At 41.3% G+C, this 26,523-nt stretch overlaps 1 protein-coding gene across 1 annotated transcript in view; it reads left to right on the top strand.

The window, feature by feature from the left end:
* The window catches only part of TPH2 (tryptophan hydroxylase 2), a 101,583-nt gene that overhangs the window by 49,700 nt on the left and 25,360 nt on the right, over positions 1-26,523 (top strand). The window contains exon 8 of the mRNA XM_004675883.1: positions 11,824-11,950. Within this exon, the coding sequence (XP_004675940.1) occupies positions 11,824-11,950 (127 nt within the window). The remainder of the gene's footprint in view (positions 1-11,823; positions 11,951-26,523) is intronic.

The following is a 26,523-nucleotide window of genomic DNA, read 5'->3' as shown; positions in this document are numbered from 1 at the left end:
CCTGGGATAAAGCCCACTTGGTCGTGGTATATTATTCTTTTAATGCATTGTTGGATTCTGTTAGCTAAGATTTTGTTGAGGATTTTTGCATCGGTGTGAAGACCCTATTTTTTTATGGTACCATCCATCCACCATCTATTTAATGACAATCTAATCTTTTTCATTCCAAGGGAGGACCAAACCCACCCTGATGTAGATTTCTACTTGGAGACCAGAGGTGACCAGATGCCTCATGAATCTGTACCAGATGCTCACGAAACAAAACATTACCCAGAGCAGCACTGAAAAACACCCACAGCACAACCATTGTCCACTGCTCTGGGGGAATCACCCAAGAATTTTAAACATAAGTGTATCTTCTCTGACATCAGTTCTTCGATGTCAACCCTGAACAATATCTGTCTTTCCAGAAGACCTATTCTTACCAAAGTAAAAATGCAATTTTGTACCAGAAATCCCTCTCCAAAAGCTTTCATGAAAACATTTAAAAATATTCATTCTCTTTTATTATTCAGATGTTGTGCCTAACATACTAGTCACAGAAATACACTTGGCACAACAGTATAAATGCACTCCAGCAGGAGTTCCAGCCTGGCTGCACTGGGATGAGGATTTGTCAGTAGATAACAGGGTGTAGGGGGATGGTAGGGAGGTGGGGGTGATGGTATAGTCTTTGGTCCTTGCCTTATGTGTCCAAATCAAAGTAAAACTTTACCATTAGGAGATAGCCCCTATCACCCTGACTAATATGGCAACATTTCTTGCCATAGTACAAACCAATGTGTTTGTGTTAAGCTTGTGGCAGTTGTAGCTTTTAGGGGTGATGAGTATTATTTTAAAATATAACTGTTTTAAGTTTATAAAAGGCTTAATAAGTGCTTTTTCTTATAATTGCCACTGTTTCAATTTTATAAGTAAAATAAAAGTGAATTATTTTTGCCTACAGTTTTCATCCATTTTAAGTAACATAAATGAATTGTCTGCTTCGCCCTTGCTTATTAAAACAGAACCCTTGTCTATACTGGCAGAAGATGACATTTATTTCCTTTTCTTGTGGTTTAGACATAAATCCTTATTTGTTAAGTAATGATAACAGCAGGTAAAGAAGCAGGCTTTTACATTTATAAGGTTGGCTGGGCCTGTCTTGATCAAACAGATGCCTCTCACTAGGTCTCTAATGAGAGGAGAAGCAGGATCTCTCCTTTCCCAGCTTTCCCTCCCTGCTGCCATCTGAGAGATGCTGAACTTGTCTGACTTAATAAGCCCTGGCCTCCGTGGGTGTTTTTGATATCGGGCCTTGTTCAAGTCAAGTCTGGGCAAGGTCTTACTGCCAAGCCAGGAAGATAAGTCAGAGCTTTGTAGAGAAAAACCTTCACTCTATGAGCTCTTGTAGGCTTAAACTTCTCTTTCCCACAGGAGACTCTAGTGTGGGCCGAGCTTTCTGCCCAGCCCACGGGCTTCCTCCACGGCGCTATTATCACTTTGCTCTTCAGGAGCGCAAAGCTGCATTATGCTCAGTGTTTCTCATAAAATGGCAAGTTCTCAGGGAGCTGATCCCATTGACCGCCCCTTTTCCTGGGTTTGAAACTAGAGCTCACACCTCAGGTTTAGCAGCTGTCATCTCCCGCAGGAGGCATTTGGTTAGGCTACCCCAGGGCCCACAAAGACGCCAAATCGGAAAGTACTGTTATTCCTTCTGTCTTCCAGCATACAACATTTTCGCATCAGCAGCAAGGTAATAGTTTTTGCTGTTGGTAGTATAAACAGATGGATCTACTATTTGACACAAAGTTTCAAGGGCTGTTTATGGGTGAGGTCATTAAATCCAACCATTCTCTGAATTGTCACTATAATTATTCAGAGTTTTAGGTTAGTGGAAACAGACACACAGGAGGGTGAAGTTACTTGTCCCAAGTCATGATTGTTTCAGGATTTAAATTCAGAAAGTAGTGATGCAAGAGGTTAAATCTCAGCACTATGAAGCTCTCATCAGCCATTGCCAGTGCAAGTTTGATCCCTGGCCAGGGAGGTAACCCCTGAGAGGAGCAATGGGTGAGACAGGAGAGGTTTGCTATACCATGTGGGTTATCTCCTGGCTGGGGATCAAATTCATGACCCTCCCACTGCTCCCTTCAGCAGTGTATTTCAGTGAATGTGCCTGTTCTGCTCCCCACTCTGTCTCTGCTGAATCCTCTTATCCTCCCATACCTCTGACGAGCACCCCAGCTCTTGTATGCATTAAAAAATGCTCAGAAAGTAGAGTCAAGACTTATCGATTAACCATAATTTCATGTTAAACGAGAAACAGAAACATTCAAAACTTACATGAGTGCTTCTTTCTTGGTTTTCTGGTTATAAATTTTATACAGGATAGATGAAGGTGGCACTTTCTTCTTTCAGTCTGGTGGCACTGCTTTGCCAGAAGCCCACATGTCCTACAGGTCCATTGGGTGGTTTCCTATAGGCCCATTGGGTGCTCTGCCATCTAGATTTTGGCCCTACTACCAGCCTTGTTAGAAGCCCACCCTCTCTGATCATCCTTAGCTTTCCTTTTGTCAAGAGGAGGCATCCCCTATTTCAATGTGAAAAGAAGGGGAAGTGTGGAGGAGCCTCGTTGGTGGTCCAAGGAGTTAAGTCTCAGGACTGTGAAGCTATCCACAGCCACTGTAGCACCAGTTCAATCCTTGGCCCCGGAGGTGACCCACACAGCGCAGCTAATCTTTTCTACCTCACACGCTCTCCCTACTCTCCCCTCAGCACTGTATTTCCATAGATTCACTTGTTCTGGTCCCCACTCCCATCTCTGGTGAATCCTCTCATCTGCATACATCCCAGCTCTTGTATACATAAATAAGTAAATCTTAAAAAAAAAAAGGGGGGGGGGAAATGCTTCATGACCAGGGAGGCTGCTGTGGTAGGGTGATGGGCCGCCTGCTGAAATCCAGGATCAGTTCTTAGTGTGACTCTAGGCAAGCCACTTAACCTCTCTACCCGAGGGACAATGAAATAATGCTTTGGTCTTTATCAAGAAAAAAGCTTTACATAAATACCAAAAAGGCCCGTTCTTTCTTGGCACCTCTTAAATTCATGTGGAAATTGGTGTGCCCTTTAAAATTCCAGAACCTCCTTCGTCACAAGGCCATGTTCCTATACTGGGCTCCCAAGTTTTCAATCATAATATTGGGTCTTGTTTTGTGCAGTGCCTAAAAGCAAAAATAACTCTGAAGCCCTTTTTACAGAACTTTCCTCTCACATTTCAAGCTCTGTAACAATAGCCATTTTATAAACACACACACACACACACACACACACACACACACACACACACACACACACCCTATACATTATTTAAAACCTGTGTATTTTGAAGCCAAATTTGTGTCTTAGTGCCAGCCAGAGCCCTGTTTTTGCTCTTTTAGGCTGCTATTTGTAGTGATTTGGGGGTAAATCTCTCGACTGCAATTGTAGGTATAGGTGCAACATGTAAATCAGGATTGCCTTTGTAACACCCCACCCACTGGAGGCCTGCCTTTCTCATGTGCTGCCAGGATCCCAAATTAGCACCTGCACCTGAATCAACATTCAGATTCCCCTCAGCGCCATGTAGCCAGGGAGAAGCTCATTTATGTGCCATTAGGTGTGGAAGAATGAGATGAGCTGGGAAAATGGCTTTGTTTTTTTTTTTTTTTTTTCAGGAGTAGTTGTATTTTAAAATTGCAAATGCAACAGAAGAAATTCAAAATGGTTGAATTTTAGGTAAGGAAAAAATAAGTCTATTCCTAGCTGTTCACTATCGTGCAGAGTGTGGCATCCGTTGGCCAGCACCATGAGAGAGGAGGCATTGTTGGTCCAGCATCATTCCTCTCACCATTTTACAGAGGTCAAAGCCAAGGTTGAAAGGAATCAGGTCATTTCTCTGTGGTCATACAACTTGCAAGTAGTAAAACCAAGATCTGTAGTCAGTGTGCTCCTGCGACACTAGGAATTAAGAGAACTGGACTGAGATTCACTTAGCTTTACCTGTGTGTGGAACAGTACCTCCCCATCATCACTGCTCTGTCCAGTTGAGATAATCAAGCAGTTACTGAACATCTATTATGTGTCAGATTTTTCTGAGCACTGAGAACACAAGGTGAATATAGCATAAACTCTGTCCTGGAGAAGCTTGCTGCTTCCTGCTTAAGTGATAAAATATCTTCCCAAAGAACAGGCCTTATTGAAGTGTAATAGACATAGGTGTAATTATAATTTAATGTAATGTGACTATTGATAAATAACTTGTGGGAACTTATGTTTTCAATGCATTATCTTCATTGTTTAAGAACTCCTTGAGATAGGAGCCCCAAGGACTCCATTTTATAGATGAGAAAACAATCTTTGCCATGTGTAGAGATGTGACTGTTATTTCAAGAAATGAGAATCATCTGAGGTGCTAGGGAGCTGGAGACATAGTGACAGCTTCCCTTGCAGCCCTTTTGGGGTATTGATAAGAACTGGGAACTCCATCTCTTCTTGGATCAGGAAAACTAGTACTTGCTGTTTGATGGCCCATTTATGGAACCAGAGGGTGACTTTTGCTGAGAATTACTCTGGGAATTACTCTTAGGCCTCAGTTCCTAACACAGTACCTGGTGCAGAGTAGCACACAATAAATCTTCTTGAATTAAATTTCAGAAAAAGTAACTACAATACTTTTGCTAGTCTCAAAAGATTTGTAGAGAAGAAGGGATCATCAGTGGCCTTCCTGATGATTCCTAACAGGAAAATAGAAAGGTGATATTTTCCAAGGCAATGTCCAGGTGCTCAACTTCATAAAAAGGACATGTGTCTTTGTCCTGTGTCAGAGATATAAAAGGGAGTGATCACAAGAGCAGCCTCAAACCATATCTGGGCCAGATTTTGTGGTATGCTATTTTTAATCTAAACAAATTCCTTATATGGCTCCACAGTAAGCTTCTGGAAAAAAAAAAGTTGCCTCAATTTCAAATTAATGCTCGTTATCATCTACTTAGTGTAGTGAAAACAAACCAAGTCATTCTCTTTTCAACGTGTCCCCATGTGATATTCCAGATTACTTGCTCTTCCCTACCAAATGTTGTGTGAAAACGGAAAAAAATACCCTATTTTGGACCCAGCTCATCCTCCTGCTTCTTTTCATCAATGCAAATTCTCTCCCCCTCCCACTCATCTTCCTATCCTTCCCTTCATGATTGAGCTGAAGTGTTGGTTTCTGTCATTTACAACAAATAAAACCTATAGAATTATGCTTTAAAAGACAGATGCAGTGATTCGGGATGGGAAGTAAATGCTGGATGCTCACTCACTGTCTTTTAAAGACTTTAATTTACAGCAGAAATAAAAAGGAGTCGTTCAACATGGAGTACAAGGCATCAGCTTTGAAAACTGATAAGAGGAGAAAAATGCCAGACTCATTTTGAATTTGAACTTAACAACCAGGACCTTTATCCCCCCTGCAACAAAATGATCACAACTTTCTTAGAATGATTTAAGAATTCCCTGGAGGCATTTTGCCCAGACTCTTTGTAGGCCATATCTGCAGGCTTTAGAATCCTCCTAACAGGGCTTATCAGAGAAGATTCCAATTTAAAGCAGCCAAAGTTTAATGTCTGATATCAGTTCTAGCTTTTCTTTCTTTTTTTTTTCCTACAAAGGGAGACATGATATGTTTTACAGTGTTAAGTTTTGAAAGATCCTACATTTTCAGTGAACAGTGTGCTTTTTGTAAAAAGAGTTCTGAAAAAGCATTATTCAGGTGAAAATGCATCAAAAGGATGGAAGTTAAAAAGAGAAAAGTTTGCCGATGTGCAGATTGGAGGCAGTATGTGCTGACAGGTGCAATTATAGCCAAATAATTGAATCTCTTAAGAGCAATCTGGTGAGATAGGGCAATGGTGTGGACTCACATGGGAAACTTATTCGTAATTAGATACCTGGGAGCCAGTGTGTGGATCATGAACTGTTTTACATGTGGACACAGTAGCTATTGCCTGTCATAAAATAGGGTGAAACAGGCAGGCTGATGTGAGCTCAGCGGAACTTAAATGGATACAGTTTGGAGAGAAAGCTTGGCCATCTTTCTCAGACTCCCTATAGTCTGGAACCTCTTTTAGCTCCAAATAATGATAGTTGACCCTGCTTCTATGTCCTTTGTACTCTAAGAAACTAAAGAAAATGTCAACTTTGAAAGTTAAAGAGTTGCTTTTGTTAGTAATGTTCGAAATGTGTCTTTGTTTGACGAGTATACAGGTGCTTCTTTTGTCTATACCACATGTCCAAGAATGTTCAGCTAAAGTCATGAAAGGTAATAATCTTGCTTCTGGTCTTGAAATAAGGTGCTTAAAGCCTTGGACCAATTATTACAGGAGAGGGGGAGAGAAGAGGGCACCACTGAACCCTCAAACCTGCCTGCTCTAGATAGGTTCTGCCATCTGCCACATCAAGACAAAACATATAAGACTTTAATGAAAAGAAACTTTAATACAGTGAGTGTACAACACAGAAGACAAAGAATATAATTGCTACATCAAACACCTGAGATTACCCATCCCTTCGTGGGCAAAAGTCCACCCAAAAGGGATTGGTCCAAAGCAAGGCCTGAAAGCATCTTCTGTCCAGGACCCATAGAAAAGGGTCAGATATGACCAGACAAGTCTACGAGGAAAAGAGCAAAATCAAAATCAATATAAACACTGCCATAGTCACCTCCCCACAGGTCTCTCACCCACATATCTTTCAACCAGTCCAAGGCCAAGAATAAACATGGTTTCTTCACATCCTCCCCTGCTCCATGTGGCTTCCTCAGGTCTCCTCTGGCTCTCCATCCTGCTTCCTTCCTCTTTTTTAGATTCCTTCCCTCCTCTTTTTCTCCTTTTCTCTTCTCAGCTCCAACCTCCTTCTGGGAGGGGCAGAGAAAAACTTCCCCTTTTCTTAGGGACCACCCTGTTACACAATCACAAGGGGCCTAGACTTCTAAACTTGCTCAGGAATCTGAGTGGCAGTTCCTTCTCTGGGTCTTTGTGTGAAGACACAAGCTAGTGAAACACTGAGATCATTTCTACCAATTACAGAGCAAGGGGCATCTCGAACATTCTAATTATTCTTTTACAATCTAGTTTTATTAGGCTTTTATTTCTTTTAAAGATTTATTCTATTTATGTGTACAAGAGCTAGGGTGTAAGCTAAAGGTGTTGGGTAGGGTAAGAGGATTCACCAGAGAAAGAGTAGGGAGCAGACCAGGTGGATTAACTGAAATATACTGCTGAGGGGAGCAGTGGATGAGACAGAAGAGGTCTGCTGTGCCATGGGGGTGTCAGCTCCCTGGCTGGGGATCGAACTGTTTTGTAGTGGCTGCTGAGAGCTTCATAATGCTGAGACTTAATCCCTTGTACCACCAGGGAGGCCTCCGGGCTTTCATTCTTTTTTTTTTTTTTTTTAAAGATTTATTTTTTTATGCACACAGAACTGAGGTACAGGCCAGAGGAACAGGGGTGGTGAGAGGATTCACCAGAGACAGAGCAGGGAGCAGAACAGGCAGACTGAGGAAGTACACTGCTGAGGGGAGCAGTGGGCAGGGCAGGACCGGTCTGCTGTGCCATGTGGATCACCTCCGGGGCGAGGATCATGGCTTTAGCTTCTTAGTGCTGCGCCACCAGTGAGGGCCTGGCTTTCATTCTTTTTTTTTTTTTTTTTAGATTTATTATTTATTTGTGCATACAGAACTGGGGCACAGGCCAGAGGCTCAGGGGTGGTGAGAGGATTCACCAGAGACAAAGTGGGGTGCAGAACAGGCAGATCGACGAAGTACACTGCTGAGGGGAGCAGCGCGCGGGTCAGGAGAGGTCTGCCACGCCATGTGGTCACCTCCGGGGCAGGCGGGGATCGAACTCATGGGGAAGCGGCTTTAGCTTCTCAGTGCTGTGCTTTAACCCGCTGCGCCACCAGGGAGGGCCTGGCTTTCATTCTTAATGAAACAACCTAACATGTGCTACTGTGTGGAATGAATTTTTTCAAATTTGTAATTTCTTTTATCTTATGTGTTATTGGATGTTATTAAAAGTTCTGGCTGTGAGTAACAGGTTTCTGATAATGACACTTTAACTTAAAATGCTGCTTTTTCTGGCCCTCCCTGGTGGTGCAGCGGCTTAAAGCACTGCACTGAGAAGCTAAAGCCACTTCTGCATGAATTCGATTCCCGCCTGCCCCGGAGGTGACCACATGGCGTGGCAGACCTCTCCTGACCCGCCCGCTGCTCCCCTCAGCAGTGTACTTCGTCGATCTGCCTGTTCTGCTCCCCACTCTGTCTCTGGTGAAGCCTCTCACCACCCTGAGCCTCTGGCCTGTACCCCAGTTCTGTATGCATAAATGCATACCCCAGTTCTTGTATGCATAAATAAATCTTAAAAAAAAATGCTGCTTTTTCTACCACAGAGAACTGAGTTCTTTATAAGTCTTTGGATCTTATGCTGTTTTCCTTTTTAACTCAAACTTGTCACTTTTCCTTCTCCATATAAGCTTTTGGACTATGTAATTATCTAAGGAGGTCGAAGACTTGTGTAGCGACCTTCTTCAAGTATTTAAGAAGCTCAGAAGTGAATCCACCATTGCACCAAGAATTCACAACCACAAAAGTATGGACTAACTTGCTCTCATACTATGAAGCATTAAATAAAGGTCCACAATAATCATTTAGTTTCTGCTTATCTTGTTGACTTATGCTAGGAACTAATACTCACCATGTAGGATACATGAATTGGTCAGGTTTTTGTGCCACGAGCCTCTGCGGCCTTGGTCGCCTTGAACCAGGAAGCACTTGGAAGTGTAGGAGTGGGTCACGTGTGCCTGATGGTGGCCACCTGGAGCACAGGTGGGCATTCATGCATAATTGTGCACAGCTGAGCCTAGTGATCAGCGCTATAAAGGCGGTTTCTCTCAGGCTACAGGAAATCCACAATGAGAGGGTGTGGCTACAGAAGAGGACATGACAGTGCCAGAGAGAGTGCAGGGAAAGAACATAAAGATTTGTGGGGGGCTGGGAGCTGGGGTTCCTGTGACCTCCCGGCCCCAGGCCTCCTGCCCTGCCCGCCTGTGGGCTCACCGCTGCACACCATCATTAGTGTTTCCCAGGAGTTTGACATCTGGCTGAATTTGGAATGAAATGCTTCCATGGTAGGCTGAATTGGGGTGTTCATGCTACCCATGGCGGGAGCTCTTGATCCTCATTCTGGCTCTGGTGTATACTGCATGGTCTTTTAAATACCACCCAAAGGTATAAGTCACAGGTCCTCTCTGGCATACATGTGTTAGGCCTGTAACTGAATCAGACACTTAGTGAACTTTTTGTCATCACTGTTGTTTATTCACTAGTAATTTGATAGAACTCTAGGGGGTTTAAACCTGGGAGGCTTGGAATCCTGCCTTTGGCTTTATTATTCAGTACTGTGGCTGCTTGAACTCTGCTAGCAGGATGCCTGACATCACCTGTTATGACCAGCTTGCCACCCTGGTTATGTCTTATAACCTAGCGAGACCTTTTAAGAAAATACAAACACTCAGGTGATCCCAGAGAATCTGACTACATTGGTCTTTAATAGGAACCCCCCACTGGTTTTTGTTTCTTTAAGACTGCTCAAGTCATTTGGAAGGTTGAGGATCAGTGCCAGGAGAAAGGACTTAAGGCATACTCATCGTATTTTATCTTGTTTTTAAAAAAGATTTATTTATGCATTCAAGAACTGAGTTTCAGACCAGAGGTACGGGAGGCAAGAGGATTCACCAGAGACAGTGGGGAGCAGACCAGGCAGGTCTACAAAGTACACTGCTGAGGGGAGCAGTGAACAAGACAGGAGAGGTCTGCGGTGCCATGTGGGTCAGCTCCCTGGCTGGGAATTGAACCTGTGGTTCAGTGGCTGCCGATAGCTTCATTATTCTGCCCTTTAACCCATTGTCCAACCAGGGAATGCCCCTGGTTATATTTTAAAATGTGTCCACCAACTTGGTTAAAATCTGTCCCTACAACTACGATGTGCTCTCCACACTCCAATTTTTCATTTATTCTACTCTTACAACTTAAAACAACAGAATAACTTTGAGCAAAGGACTTTGATTTTAAATCTTGTTTCTATTATTAACAGTTTGATCCTGGAAAAGATGCTTAAATTTACTGTATTTTCGTTTCCCCACTTGTAAAAATGGAGTAATAAGTCTTCTTTATTTAATAAAGATTAAATTATTAAGGTGATAGAAAAAGGTGATAGTATAGGACCCTGTGTGTAATCGGAGCTCAGTATATGTTAGCTTTCTTTACTCCTCCTATCTTTAATTTCTCACATGTAAAATTAAGGGCTTGAATAACATTTAAATTCCCTGTGTTCACTAAAATGAGTGAATCTATTCTCTGCCTTAACTGGTGTGCATAGAGAAGCACCAACATAATGTTTCCCATAAATTCATTTTATGTACAAAAATAAACTATTGGCACAGTTTATAGGGAATGAATTTGGAGAGTCTTCTATCAATAGTATTATGTCCACATATCCTCACTTGACTGTTCTTTCCACCTGTTGTGTCTATGAAATGGCTGGTGAAGACGCCGGATGTGTTTTAAGCTGTGAGAATAGGATTTTCGATAGAGTAATATGATCTGTTTTATGTGGCCATCAAGCTTGTGCCCTTGACCACCATCCAGTTGCTTCCACCACAGGGCCACCCAGCCCACGCTATACTTTTAATTATGGTGGTAACACCTGGCATTTATATTCTAGCACCTATTTGAAGTGATACACTTCAGGGGATCCCAGGTGAAATCAGGAAAACATCTTTTAATTACTACTTAGCTAATTAGTTTTTGTCAAGAAAATAAAATATTGCTGTCTCCTGATCTACTTCCAGGGAGCCAAAGGGGAATTCATTCTAGTAGAGCCTGGTATCAGGCCACAGTTCATGCTACATGGCAAGGGTTTGGGAAGGCATCTGCCTTGCTTTACTGATGCACAGCTGGCCATCCAGCTCCAGAGAAAAACAGACAAATGAGAGGGGTCCCGAGTTTCTATTATTATCAAATTGCTTGTTAATGGCAGATAAATTGTCAGCAGGGGAAGCTTCTTTGATAATGAAAATATGATCCTTTGCTGTTTCTCAGAGCAAAATACAGCACGTGTGAGGTGTAACTTAGGGCTAAGAGCTAGAGTGTAGAAATCACAACAAGCTGGACCCAGGTTGTGGTTTTACCACCATCTGTAGCAAGAGTCAGTAAACTTTTTCTGAATGGGTTAGCAAGCAAATATTTTGGATTTTGTGAGCCATGTGGTCTCAGTCACAACTACTCAACTCTGCTGATGTGGTCAAAAGCAGCCATAGCTAATACATAATGAACAGGCATGATTGTGTTCGATAAAACCGTAAGTACAAAGGCAGGCAGTGGGAAAGATTTGGGACACTGCCTCAGTTTACTCACCCCTGCTCTGTAGGATTTTGCACTAATAAACAACTTTAATTCACTAAGTTTCTCTTTAGGACTGAAGGCGATAAAATATATATAGTTAAATACTTCTCATGTGGTTGGCATATAGTAAGCACTTAAAAATAATAGTCACTATTATTTTATTAAAAATATCGCATGCCATTGATTGGAAGGTACATGTAAATTTCCGACATGTTAAAATGTAATTAAAAGTCTTAGAAGTGATAAAATTTGGTAACAGTAATTATAGTAACTATGTTGTATGTAAGATTTGAAGTCTTGTTCTACCAGTGGTGGTTTGAAGCTTCTGGTCTAACATTTCCTTGTGTTGCTTTTCTTGTCAGGGACACATGTCATGAACTTCTGGGACACGTTCCTCTACTTGCAGATCCTAAGTTTGCTCAATTTTCACAAGAAATAGGCCTGGCGTCTCTGGGAGCATCGGATGAAGATGTTCAGAAACTGGCCACAGTGAGTTTGTTTTCAACTTAAAAATCTTTCTACTGTGTCCATTTATTTGTAAGGGAAAACAGCTTTAGAGACTACGAATTACAAGTAGTGATTTTACTTTTTCCCATGTTGTGCTCAAAGCACATTATGTTCTTGTTTTGTGTTCTTTCCTCCCCACTTGTATTTTGTCCTTTTTATTCAAGGGTGGACTACATAGAAAATATTTTAGGCTTGCAGGTCAGAGGTATCTGTTACCACTACTCAGCTCAGCTGCTGTGATGCAAAAGCATCCCTGAACCAAATATAAAGGAATGATTGTGACTGTTTTTCAATAAAACTTTATTTACAAAACTTGGTGGCAGGCCAGATCTGGCCCTTATGCTGTATTTTGCTGAATCTCATTTTAGTTCAGTGTTAATTTCCTAGAAATTTTAATGCTTGTAAAAAGTAGGCTTTTATGGTAAATTAGAGGTTGTATTTCTGGTCGATATGATTGTGATCAGATACAATTTGAATCAGCAATACAATGTGCAGGCTAAACAATTATTATAAGCAAAAGACCAGGAAAAAAAAAAACCTACTGGATTTGGTGATCTCAGTAAGGTTCTTCTCAAAACAAGCCATGTGAGAGGAAATAGATAATGTTGGGTAGCTATAGTTCAAGATACTGAAGAGGTAGGTCTAGCAAGCTTGTGTGCCTGTCAGTAAACCCAACTCAAAGAGGTTAAAAAAGAACAAGTTCAGCAAATTCACTTATCTGCAGGGACCAGTCCATCATACTAAATGAGCAAAGCTATTGGAGGAAGAAAATAATGGGTTATTTCCTTGTATATATTTGACACAGAGGCACATTGATAGCATATTACACATGCAGGAATATTCTTCATGTCTACCAAGAAACAAGTTTTCTCTTGGATTCCTTAAAGCACATGGCCCTTTCAGAAGGTCTTTTGTTTCCCACTTTTGATACTTCTATGGGAACTGAGAAATATTTCTCTACTAAGAGAGTAACAGCAGTGCAAATGCTATGCTGTGGTCACTGTGGTGATGAGTAGGGGCCATTGGGGACTGTGGTAATTGGGAAGAACTTGCCCTTTCAGCAGCAGAAGTTCGGTCCTCAGGTCCCACTCATGGTTGCCTGATGGGATTCAGGGTTTGGAGTTGCCATAGCTCCACATTATTGAGAGAGATGGGCAATGTGGATTTCTAAACTAAGTTAATGACTGTTGCAATTTTGGCTCATATGGAAAACTACCATTATGAGTGAGAAAATACATTTGTACATTGCATCTGGATCTTGAATTCTAATTTATAACCTCTGCCCTAGGGATTTATACCTTCTACATAATTTGTATCTATTGCTGCATAACAAAATCCCCCAAACTGAGGAAATAGAGAGAGAAAAGGAGGAGGAAGGCTTGTGCTTGTGCTGTCTTTCAGTTTGATCCCATACTCACTTCAGCTCACACTCAAGAGCATAGAAATTAGGCTTCATTTTGGGAAAAAGGAGAATCAGAAAACATGAAACCATCACACTATGAGTCTTGTTATTTAATTCTCACACTAGGTTTTAAGCTCCATATTTTGGTAACTTTTTTCTGGGCCTTTCAAACTTCTCTTAAAATTTTCTGGTTTAGTTTTTGACCCCTTACAACTTGCACTTTTGATCGGGTGTGAATACATTGCTTTCTTCTCTCTGAACAGTCACAAACTGGCATTCACCTCTGCCAGATTCTCTCTCTCTCTCTCTGTGTGTCCAAAGAAAGAAAGAATAAGGTGGACTTCGTGGATGTGAATGTAGGGGGATTTTAGCAAGTAATCTTATTGGTTTTTTTAAAAGCAGTGATGATAAAGCAGTTTATTGTCTTTTATACTCCATCAAATCATGCTCAATTAATTCCATCATCCAAAAATATTTGTAAAGAACATGACATGGTCCTTACTTCTCATAAATATGTAGCCTTGATAAATAAACTTACATTTTTCAGAGGAAAGTTGTGCTAATTCTGGAAAGATGAGAAAAAGCCAGTCAAGTGGTAAAGAGGGAATAGAGGACAATTTCAACCGTACTAAAAAATCTTTCTGGAATTGAGGAGGTTGCTGCTCACCAATTTTGAGGGACATGTGGAAGCCAAAGGCCACCTCTAGTATTGTTTTTCTGTTGCTGCCATACAAATCACATGTGGCTTAAAAACTGCACACTAATTATATTATGGTTTCAGAAGATTAGAAGTCCAGTAGTTGTCAGTGGGCTAACATCTTGGGATTAGTGGGACTGTGATCCCCTCTGGAGGCTCTAAAGGAAACCTGTACCCTTACTTCTTGCAGCTTCTGAGCTTGCATATAGGCACTGGCTTGTGGCTCCTGGCACATTCATCTTTTGCCTTTCTCTGGTCTTTCTTCCATTGTCCCATCTCTGACTATGTAACTGGGGGCGGTGTCTTGCTTTTTTTTTTTTTTAAAGACTTATTTATGCCTACAGAACTGGGGTACAGGCCAGAGGGGCAGGGGCAGTGAGAGGATTCACCACAGACGGAGTGGGGAGCAGAACAGGCCAACTGACCAAGTACACTGCTGAGGGGAGCAGCGGGAGGGTCAGGAGAGGTCTGCCGCACCATGTGGGTCACCTCCAGGGTGGGGATTGAACTCATGAGGAAGTGGCTTTAGCTTCTTAGTGCTGCGCTTTCACCCGCTGCGCCACCAGGGAGGGCACACAAGGTGTCTTGCTTTTACGAACTCCTGGCATTAGATTGAAAACCTCTGAAAATTTCACCCTTTCTCAAGGTGCAGACCCTACATCTCTTTGCAACGGTAACAGAGACACAAATTGTGGGGATCAGGTATTATAGGCATCTTTATGTGGGGTAGTGTCAATTCTCTTTGTTTCTATTTTTATACTTGCAAGCAAAAATCTAATATTGGAACTTTGAAACCAATTTTACTAGTGCCAGTGCATTTGTAGGATGAGTTAGTTTTCTTTAGGAACTTGCAATCCTTAGCATGACTCTAATACCCTTGGCCATGGGTTGCCTTAGCTCCAACCACTAATAAAAACATTTCCTGCTGTTAGAGATCACGAGGACATTAATCATGTTTCTCTCTGTCATCCTCCCTCTTTTTTTCCCCATTGTCCTTTCCTTGGAATCTACCTGCTTTTCTAAAAAAGCCAGTTCAAGTTAACAGATATTCTTTAAGTGGTGAACAGTCTGGTACTGTAAAGTGTAGGGGTAGACAAGACAGATGGTAGTACTTGCTGCATGAAACCTACGATCTAGTTCTCCAAAATACAGAAAAACCCAGCCTTAGTATCAGTTTTTATTCGTCACATGAGCAAACATGTAAGAGGAATAGATTTAAGGGGACTCTCCCAAGTGCATGTGAATTTGAGTTCAGTGCTGGAGAGCAGGATTTTTAATTGGGGTGGGAGCCAAGCAGACAGAGGGCTTCTCGATGTGGGAAATAAGTAGGACAGTTTAGGGAGGATCACGGGTCCCCAGGCAGCTGACCTGTCTGGAATCTTGTCATGGCCTTGCCACCCCCCCCCAAAAAGGTAATCGAAAGAGTGTCAACTTACAAGAGACTTCAGCCCAAAAGATTTCAACTGTTTTCTAAATGCAGCGGCATATTGCAGGGAGGTGGGATAGAGGGGTGTCACTTCGGTTTTGTCTGATCTTGTTTCTCTTTCTCCAGCATCACCTGAACCCCCACCCAACTGCCTTTGATTTTTCTGTCTCTCACAAGCCTTGTGGTTCCCATTCTTTCCTATTTTGTAGACCGCATATTTCCTTTGAAACGTGTTTTGCAGACCAAAGAGAAATTTGAAAAGCTTATTCTGTGTGATGTGGAGAGTATGGAGGAGGTAGACTCACGGTGTGAAAAGACTGGGGAGATTTTTCCTGAAATGATACTAAAACTGCTGCTGATTTCTAGAACCACATCTGATCACTCTGTTAAAAACAAAGCGAATGGAAAACTGCTGGAAAATGATCTTAAAAGAAGGCACAGTTAGCATCCAGCCAGGCAATTTCAAAGTAAACCCTGGAATAAACAACTTAATGGATGACATGCATATTAATGACCTTCACACTAAGGACTGAAGCTTGAAGGCCAATTTAACGACCCAGTGGCAAAGAGTGAGAGATTAAGAGCGAAGGCCTCACCAGCAGGGCTAGGAATCCCGCATTGGGGGGATAGTGGTGGGAAGCTTAGCCTCTTAGCTGTCCAGATGAGAAATGGGGGTATTACTAGCTGATTTCCTCAAAGTTGTTCCCATTAAGTCCTCTGAAGAAGTACTAGAGTAAAATGAGAGATGAGATGTACCAAAGGAGAAAAATCCATAGAGAGGACAAATGGAAAAGCACAGAAATCACTATTTATGCAGAACAATGAGACAGGCCATATTATTCTCTCACCCTAGGTGAGATTTATATTATTAATGACTCTGTTTATGTAGTGCTTGCTTTTCCCGTGTTTAGTGAATTTAAGCACTTATGAAAAAGAGAATCATGCTTAGTAAAAACAGACACTTAAAACATTCTGTGATGTGCTGTTCACAAATCCATCTAAGGAAGAAAATAGCCTTTACTAGGGCTAATTGGCACCACCAAACTCTGTTTTGTCAAAAGCCAATTTTGGACTTTTGGGTCAGATCTCAGAAGGACCAGGCTATTGTCTGTAGCTACTGCCTCTGTGTGCTATATTTTGGCACAATATTTATTTTGACATTTTAATAATACTCAGTTTTGAGATTGAAGGTATCTCTGCTGTTTTGAGCAGAGGAGCAATGGTTTCATTTAAATGAAACTCTTTTGCATTTGAGGAAATTGGTGTTGATGCTTGGTAAAAGTATTTTAAGTGCATTGTTGTGCATGTAAATAAATTTGCTCTCTGGTAGATAATGAATAAGGCCCCTGATTTTGTCAGCTGCACTCTTCCCATGCTCATCCTAGCTGTCCAGGGGCTATGCCTGACAGATATGCAAACCTCCCAGTAAGGGCCAGTTAGCATCCGTTATAATTTTGAGGCTTGTCTTTTCCCACTGTAGGGCTGGCTTCACTGGATTTAATACACTAGTGTCTCTTGGATGGTTGTAAACTTCAGTGCCTTCAGGGGCCAGATAGGTAGCAAACCACGTGAAGCAGCCCAATATAAAGGAGTAAGGGGTGTTGCAGCCTGTGGAGTCCTGAATACTCGTCACACCTAAATGCCTCCAAACTGAAAAATTAAAGCAAAATGTTCTCTGGCTACATTATGTTTTCAAACAGAACTGTAGGCTTTCATTGGCAGCTGTAGTATCAAGTTGGATTATGTCTTAGACTAAACCAAGCTCCCTCAGATGCATCTTTGCATATTAGCAGATATGCTCAATGCTTGCTGGACAACTGACTATCTTTCCCAAAAAAGATGGCTTTGGGAGTGTTTGCTAGAGGTGAGTCTCCTACTGAAGTCAAGAGTGAGTGGTTTTGAACTATAACTTTAAATAGTTGCAAGCAGGATTGTTATTCATATGCACTGAGCATGGATCAAGGATTTATTTAACTGTTGGTGGGGGAAATGGAGGATGGAGTTTACTTCAAGGAAGAATTTGAGTGGCTGAGACCATAGAATCACTGAAAGGAAGAATCTTAGAACAAGGTGAAAAATGTTTTATCTTTTCCAGAGCAAAAAACCAAAATAAGCATAGGTTTTTTGCATGTCCAGTGGACAAAATAGCACAACTTATTAATCTTCACAAGTAAGCACCTAACTTTACAGCACCCTGATCAATAGTTAATAGGAAGCCAGGCAAGTGTTAGATCTCCTAGGTCAGTGCTTTCGAAACTGTAATGCATATTTAACCATCCAGGAATATTGTTAAGATACAAATTTTGGTCCAGCAGGTCTGGAGTGGACCTGAGGACTAGCATTTTGGGCAAGATTGCAGGCAATGCTGATGCTCTTGGCACAAGAGAAGCAGGCCACTGGTGCAAGTGGGTCGGTGGACAGTGGTGACTATGTCTTTCAAAAGGTGCATGGCACTCTTTCAGCCTTATTTGTCAGACACTCTTTGTCACCAATCACGGAATATTGGGGGGCAGAACAGGCAGGGTCTCAAGGTGGGAACTGAGTCAGCGAGCGGAGATCCCTAGAAAAAGGGGAAAAGGGGAAAAAAGGGGAGCAGGCGCGAGGAAGACACAGGAATGGGAGTTGGGTGCAAGTCTTCCTGCTCCGCCTTTAGCAGAGGTTTATTTTATACACTCCAAGCAGGAAGAGGGATGACGTTAGTATATGAAATGGGTTAAGATCACAATCACATTTTTGCTAAGAATAGTCTGGGGTCGTTTTGACCTTTAGTTGAGATTATAACATTTTTAAAATCCATCTATCAAGGTTAAAATAGGTACATAGATTCACAAAACTTAAGACTAATATTACTATATTTACCACAGTGAAGATTAACCAAAATAAAGTCCCTTAAACATTATCTACTACTTAAAGGCTTTCATTCTCATAGAGACATCCTAGGGGGTAAAGTAAAGTGAGGGCAGGAAGAGGAAATTTCTTGTAAATTTAATTAAGGTAAGGTTCCTTGAAAAACTTGTTAAAAAGTTTAAGTGAGTTTTTTTTTTTTTGAAGTCTAGATGGTAGAAAACCTGATTAGATCTGCATAGGCAACTTGGGTGAATTTCCATATCTAAAGACTAGATAGTAGGAAGTTTGAGTGGTTATTGAGAAGCTGAATAGAGGGCTACTTGAGATAGAGTGATAAGATTTGGGTTTTCCTCAGTCTGGCAGTGAGAGAGACTTTTGACTTCCAGAGGAATTTCTCACCCTGGTGCAGTACTTGCTTGTCAGGGCCAGGTAGCACCTTATGAGGCTGAGGCAATCCAATTGTAAGCTGAAGGTTGCTCAGAATATTTTGATTATTATGATTATACAAAAAAGGGAGGTCATAACATAAGTTAGCGTGGAAAGTCTGATTTTTCAGAGCATTTCCCCTCCACCCGTACCGTTTCTGTCGACAGAGGTTGCATAGCTTGTGTCACTTATTTCCATCTTTCAATACTTTGTATGAAAAGAGCATAACAGAGTGTTAGCAGATAAATAATTGTGTGGTGTGAGTTAAGTTGATTTAGGATCACTCTGGACCTCAAAATGGACCCTTGCCTCTGGAAGTGTCCTGTTTCGTGTGTTTACTCTCACACTCTCCTGCTGCCTGCTTTTTGCCACATGACACATATTATTCAATTTCACAGAAATGCACAAACAGAAATTTGCTGATCAGATAAATTTAGGAACTAGTCCTAGAAATATTGATTTTTCTTCCCTGAATGTTAGAAAATGTAAAGGGATGCCTTTCACCAAATGGTGCATCCCATCCTATGATGCAGATGGCTTCAATTCAATCTATTCATTTCTCACATCATAAAGGCATTTGAAACAGACAAAGCTGTGTATCATTTGTAGGAGAAAGCAATCAGTATGAATACACCACAGATGTTTCCCAAGCAGAATAAATCGGCCTCTGGCCCAGTTGGAATTTTCCCTCTACCAAGAGTGTTAGGTCATCCATTCAGTTGTGTGGACCTCCCCCACCCCAACATTTTTACCTTCCTCTTTTGATTGAAGGGATTCTGTCATGGCTCTTGATAATGCTGAAGAGATGTCTTGGCCAAGAGTAATGAAGGAATAAACAGTCTTTCCCTAAATATGTTCCAGAATGTTAGTCGCATGAAATGTTACTATGAGTTCTGTACATGGATGGATTCAGGGGCAAATAAATTTGGGAAAACTGGATTAAATAGAGAGATTGGCTTTTTAAAGTGTAGCACTTTTCAGAAGCCTTTGATAAGATAATAGGCAGACTGAATCTACATAAGTAATAAAAAATTACTTTCCAGACTTACTAAGTTTCCTCCATTTTAAAGTGCCACTGATTGTAAAACATGTCCTTAGTTTAACAACATTTTTTTTTTAAAGATTTGTGCATACAGAACTGGGGTACAGGCCAGAGACTCGGGGTGGCCAAAGACTTCACCAGACACAGAGTGGGGGGCAGAACAGGCAGATCAACGAAGTACTCTGCTGAGGGGAGCAGTGGGCGGGTCAGGAGAGGTCTGCCACACGATGTGGTCACCTCCGGGGCAGATGGGAATCGAACTCATGTGGAAGTGGTTTCAGCTTCTTAGTGCAGTGCTTTAACCCACTGTGCCACCAGGGAGGGCCCTTTTTTTTTTTTTTAAAGTTTTTTTTTGTGCATACAGAACTGGGGTACAGGCCAGAGGCTCAGGGGCGGTCAGAGGCTTCACCAGAGACAGAGTGGGGAGCAGAACAGGCAGATCGAGGAAGTACACTGCTGAGGGGAGCAGCGGGCGGGTCAGGAGAGGTCTGCCCGCCATGTGGTTACCTCCCGGACCGGTGGGAATCGAACTCATGAGGAAGCAGCTTTAGGTTCTCAGTGCTGTGCTTTAACCCACTGCGCCACCAGGGAGGGCCAGTTTAACAACATTTTTTAAGGGGGGGAAAAAGACTTAGCTAGCAAAATGTTTTGACATTATTTGTAAGATGAAGCTCCATTTTGGAGCTATTAAAATGTGATAAAAGTGAACTTGAAAGTTAAGAAAATCCTAAATGGTCACACAGGTCTTTATATGTGAATGAATGTTAGCATCCCATGCTGTTAATATTTGAGGAGGACAGCTGAGGAGACATAGGTGTGAATGGCTTTTGAAAGGCTGGAATCCATTGTGAATAGGGACCCACACACCAGCTTAATAAAGACAATTTATTTTGGGGGGAATCAGGGAATAATTGGTAAGGAATTAATAATATAGGATTCTTCTGTTTGAATTTTATCAAAGCAAATAATTTATTTGTTCCAAGTAAAAAGTTTGCAGTGATTGGAGGCTTTTGATGGCTCTGAATCAAGCGAGTTTGAATATTCAGGTGCAACTGATACTTTGTCATGCTGAGAGTGGTAATGAACTGTACTGTCAGTCTTAAGCTAATAATTCACATTAGAAGTACAATTGTAGAAGTAACCTCAGTTAATAAATTGCTAATTAATATTTTCCTGCCTGCTGAGGAAGAATATTAGCTTGTTTGCTTGTCTCATGTCTTTGCCTACCTGGCTGGGGGCAGGGCTCTTGCATATACTATGTCCAACTCTAGTTCTTTCTGAAGATGGTTGACATTAAAAATCACCATTTAGTGGCCCTCCCTGGTGGCGCAGCAGGTTAAAGCACTGCATTGAGAAACCTAAGCTATTTCCGCATGAGTTCGATCCCTGCCTGCCTGGGAGGAGATCCACATGGCGTGGCAGACCCCCCCCCCACCCTCCTGCTGCTCCCCTCAGCAGTGTACTTCGTCGATCTGCCTGTTCTGCTCCCCACTCTGTCCCTGGAGGGTGAGATGCCTCTCACCCTCCGCATCTCTGGCCTGTACCCCAGTTCTGTATGAATAAATAAATAAATCTTTAAAAAAAAAATCACCATTTAGTGTCTCAACAGAAAGCTTGAAATAAGCCCCAGGCTTGTTTATTCCATGAGAGTCTTTGAACTAGTTCAGCTCTTTGGATCATTTGCTACAAAGCTGACAAAAGACTGGAAGGAAGGCACTTTTATACGTTCTTAATTGTGATGTTTTGGTGAATGATCAGTTTGTGTATTATTTACAGGAGTACCTTAATTAAAACGGAATAATATCTATCCTAACTCATTATTTTTACTTTTATGTGTATGTAGAAAAATAGTGCTTTCTTGGAAGTAACACTGTATTTCTTTAACTAGCTCCATAGAGATTAACTTGTGTCCTTATTCATTATTTTCCCCACCACTTTCCTTGTCCTTTTTCCACTTAGGTGCTCCCAAGACCACATTTCCTGTGGACTAAAACTCTCTTTTGAGAACTTTGATATTGGGTCCGAGACTGTTTTGTTCTGTTTGTGTATTTCACTTGTGATATTCATCATGGCCATTATGCGATGTTTATCATCTCTTTCTGTGATGGTGGGAACACCATCATTATTTGGAATTAAAAAGTGAGCGCTACGTTGTTTATTTATTTTTTTAAAGTCAACTTCTTAAAGATTTATTTGTATTTATTTATACATATAAGAGCTGGGTTGTAGACTAGAGATGAGGGAAGTGAGAGGAGTCACTAGAGACAGAGGGGGAGTGGGCCAGGCAGATTGACTGAAATGTACTGCTGAGGGGAGCAGGGGGCCAGACCAGAGAGGTCTGCCATGCCTTGTGGGTCAGCTCCCTGGCTGGGGATTGAAATGGTGCTTCAGTGGCTGCCAGTAGCTTCATAGTGCTGGTTTTAACCCATTGCGCCACGAGGGAGGCTCCTCTCTTTTCTTTATGATATGAAAGCCACCTTTATGACTTCCTAACCTTGTATGTAGGGACAAATTACATTATCTCTGTGCTTCAAATGCTTTTTTTTTTTTTTTAAGATTTATTTATTTGTGCATACAGAACTGGGGTACAGGCCAGAGGCTCAGGACCGGTGAGAGGCTTCACCAGAGACAGTGGGGAACAGAACAGGCAGATCGAGGAAGTACACTGCTGAGGGGAGCAGCGAGCTGGAGTGGGTCAGGCGAGGTCTGCTGCATCATGTGGTCACCTCCAGGGCAGGAGGAAATTGAACTCATGCAGAAGCGACTTTAGATTCTCAATGCTGTGCTTTAACCCTCTGCACCACCAGGGAGGGCCCGCTTCAAATGCTTTTTAAAAAAATGGTGAGACTCTCCAACTGTGCTGTGCTGAGCAAGGAACAAATGAGAGGAAGTGTGTTTGTGGCTGTGCTGTGCCACTATGCAGTCCCTGCCTGGGTGTGAGGGTACTCCATCTCACCACTACCCACAAATACTATTTCAAAGGAGCTGTGTTGTTGATTGAATAATTTTAAAGTCATTTCAAGGCCCACATTCTTTAGTTTTTCATCCAGCATTAACTTCTCCTATGATTCAAATGCCCTTACATGGAGCCTCTCTTGTTTTCTCCCTCAGAGTAAGCGAGAGTGCATTCAGCAAGCACTGAAGATTTCTGCAGTCAGTTTAATTTCCATAAAGACATACAAAAGAAGGAGTTTTCTGTTAACCACAATAGAGTAGGTTCTCAAAATCATAGACTGGTATTAACAGAAATTTCTGTGGTATAATTCCATTTCTAGCAAAAGCTGAGAGAAGATGGTTGGGATTTTTTTTTTTTATGAGTTAGAATAGCAGAGGTAATGTTATATTGAACTATAGGAATTTAATTACCCCATTCCACAAATGTAGTTTTCAAATAAAGGAGTCAAAAGGATTTCCAAAGCCATTCTTCTGAACTGTGAAATAAAAACCCAGAATACATTTAGTAGATTTAAAATGTATTACTGTACATTATAAACCCCCATAATGAATGGAAGTACCATAAGAAACACCACTTGAAATTGAACAACAGTGATTAAAAATCTCTTTGCTCCCTTTTTAAACATATTGTAATTTGCTTAGATTTTTATATACTTGTTATATAAGGACAGGCATTTCTGGAATATTTCTGATGGGTGGATTTCATACTTGTTGGGGAAAGTCTCCCAGAAAATATAAATGCTGTCATTTGAGGGTTTAGGTCCAGGGCAGGTGTAAGTAAGAAACGGCATTAGGATTAGGAAGAATAAATCACCCCCGTTGGTGGGAGGTGGGGTGGAGGGAGAGGGACTTCATCTTTCTTTTCACCATCTGAAAGTCTGTCCTTTATAGTGTCCATAAAATATCATTCCCTCAGCAATGAAGGGAAGGCAGATGCAGGCGACTGGGGGACTCTGTAACTAAAGAGTCTTATAAAAACCTTTGTTTTTTCTTCTTTATTGCAAAAATGGCACATATTCATTATAGAAAATTGAAAAAAATGGATAAGTGAGGAAAAAATATAAAGATCATTTGTAACATCATAGCATCGATAAGCACTGTTAACATTTTGGTTTATAGCCTAGTTTTTCTGGAAAGTCATTTTGCCACGTCAAATAAGAATTTAGTAAAAGGGAGTCTTGGCTTTGGAAAAAGGAGCAATGAGGTGTTGATCCATTTATCAAACACTTGTGCTGTCAGAGGGACTATCTTTTACATCTACAGAAGAAAGAATAAATTGCAAGTACTCTAGAAATATGGGGTTTATGACTTTTCACTCAGATAAGTTGTAAAGAGTTTTGGTGATCATATGTAGTTAATGAGTTTTGTTTGCTTTCTTTCCTTTTTTTGTGGAAAAAAAAGTGAACAGATACCATCTTTTAATTAAAAAAATGTTTTTATACACTTCAATCCTCAATTTTCAAATTTTACTTTAGTCAAGTCTGCTAGTGAGTACTACCTGTATGTAATCAATATTCACCTTTTCTATGGTCTCTTTTCGAATAAGGTCATAAATATCCTTCAATAACAAATGTATTCTCAAGCTTTGCCAGAACACGTGATCTCAGGTAATCATTGTGCAAGGGGGTAAAGGAAAGTTGGAGTAACAGTGGATCCTATTGTGTCTGTCAATATTGGATGACCTTGATCTTGAGCCCCTTAGGATCTGCTGTCAAGGCAGTATGGTGTAGAGGATAAGTCACAGGGCAGGCTTTAGGATTATGGCCCCTGGCTTCATATCTGGGAGCTAGCACTTCCTGACTGGGTAGTGTTGGGTAAGTTATTTCTCTGTGCCTTGGCTTCTTCATCATTATTTTATTACTTTTAAAAAAAGATTTATTTATTTATGCATATAAGACCTGGGGGTACCAGCCAGAGAGCAGGGGGGTGGGGGGTGGGTGAGAGGATTAACCAGAGACAGTGGGCAGCAGAACAGGCAGATTGACTGAAATATACTGCTGAGGGGAGCAATGGGTGAGACAGGAGAAAGCTGCTGCACCAGGTGGGTGAGCTCTCTGGCCAGGGGATTGAACTCATGCTGCAGTGGCTCTGGATAGCTTCATAGTGCTGTGACTTCACCCCTTGCACCCCTGTGATTTAAGCCCAGTTTCTTCATCTTTGAATAAGAATATTCATGCAATGGAATCTTGTGGAGCTGGTAAAGACTAATGGAATAAGGTGTTATAAAAATTAGTTTCAGTAAATGCCAGCTAGTGTATTTGACATGATGTACTCTTAGATAATCTAGGTGACCATGTCAGTGAGACTCCAATGCAGGAATGTCTCCTGGGGAGAATTTCCACTCTTTTGTGTGACCTTCGGTAGTTCTCTAACTTCAACAACTCAGGTTTTGCCTTCTAAATGCTGAAGATGCAGTTTATATTACAAAGGGTTAAGACACAGACAGCATGCTGCTTTGCAACCTAAAGTGCTTTAGTCATAAATAATAAAGGTAAAGCCTCATCTAAAAGTAGTCAAGCTTCTCGGTGGAGATTGAGGAGGTCTCTACTGAGCTAATAGCACACCTTTCCCTCACTCCACCCCCCAGTGAACAGTAAGAAGAACAAGTGGAAGGAAACAGCTTGGAAAAACAAATGAGTAAATGTTGTGTGTGCCTGTGAAAGCACATGAAATATGAATTCCTGTCTCAACTTTTCAGGCAGATTAGGAATGATGCTGTTCATTGATACATGCAACAGTCCCTTAATAGCTAAAGAAAGCAATGCATTTGGGGTTGCAAATCTTGGCTGTTCTTCCTTATGTGTTCAAGTTTCTGAGAATTCAAGTCAGGTGTTTACAGTGGGCTGTAAGTTAGCTGCATTGATATAAAAGTTTGCAAAGCAGCTATTGAAAGAGTTCCAAAGATGTTTGCTGTAGTTTTAATGCATTTCACATGGGTCTCAGTGTTTGTGCACAAGGGTCCTATGCTAGTGTCCAATTAGCAAAGTTTAAAAATCTTTTGTCCCTATGGGGATGACGACTGAGAGGGAAAAGGCACAAAATGATGTAAAAATAAATTATTATTTTATTTATTTATTTTAAAGATTTATTTATTCATACAGAACTGGGGTACAGGCCAGAGATGCGGAGGGTGAGAGGATTCACCAGAGACAGAGTGGGGAGCAGAACAGGCAGATCGACGAAGTACACTGCTGAGGGGAGCAGCTGGCGGGTCAGAAGAGGTCTGCTGCCATGTGGTCTTCTCTGGGGCAGGCGGGGATCGAACTCATGCTGAAGTGGTTTTAGCTTCTTGATGCTGTGCTTTAACCCGCTGTGCTACCAATTATTATTAAAAAAACATTATAAATTTAAGAATTTAAAGGAAAAGATCAAAAATAAATATTAAGGAAAAAGTCTTGTCATAAAACAAGGGAGATCTCTTAAGATGGCATACTTCAGAAACATTAAATGCTAGGTCACATAAAACTTTTTTTTGGAGTTTGCCTTTTTCCCCCTCAAAGCTACCTGAGAAGGCTGAGTTCTTCCAAGATAAAGGTCAATACTATAATCAGTGAGAAAAGGGACATTGGCTTCTATGTTTCTGCAAAAGTGTTCTAGCAAATATATCACTTGGCTGGATCCAAATATATTTTTTCATGGTTCTGATAGAACTAATTATAGCCTATTTATTCTTTTGATTGAAATTTATTGAGCATTCTACTATGTGTCTGACATTGGAAATTACTGTGACACAGGTAGACATAGTCTTGTTTCTTGGGGA

Source organism: Condylura cristata, unplaced genomic scaffold (assembly GCF_000260355.1).
Source record: "Condylura cristata isolate star-nosed mole 26May11 unplaced genomic scaffold, ConCri1.0 scaffold00004, whole genome shotgun sequence".
Classification (NCBI taxonomy): domain Eukaryota; kingdom Metazoa; phylum Chordata; class Mammalia; order Eulipotyphla; family Talpidae; genus Condylura; species Condylura cristata.
The sequence above is the reverse complement of the archived record's forward strand: the minus strand, read 5'-3'. Positions and strand labels throughout refer to the sequence as shown.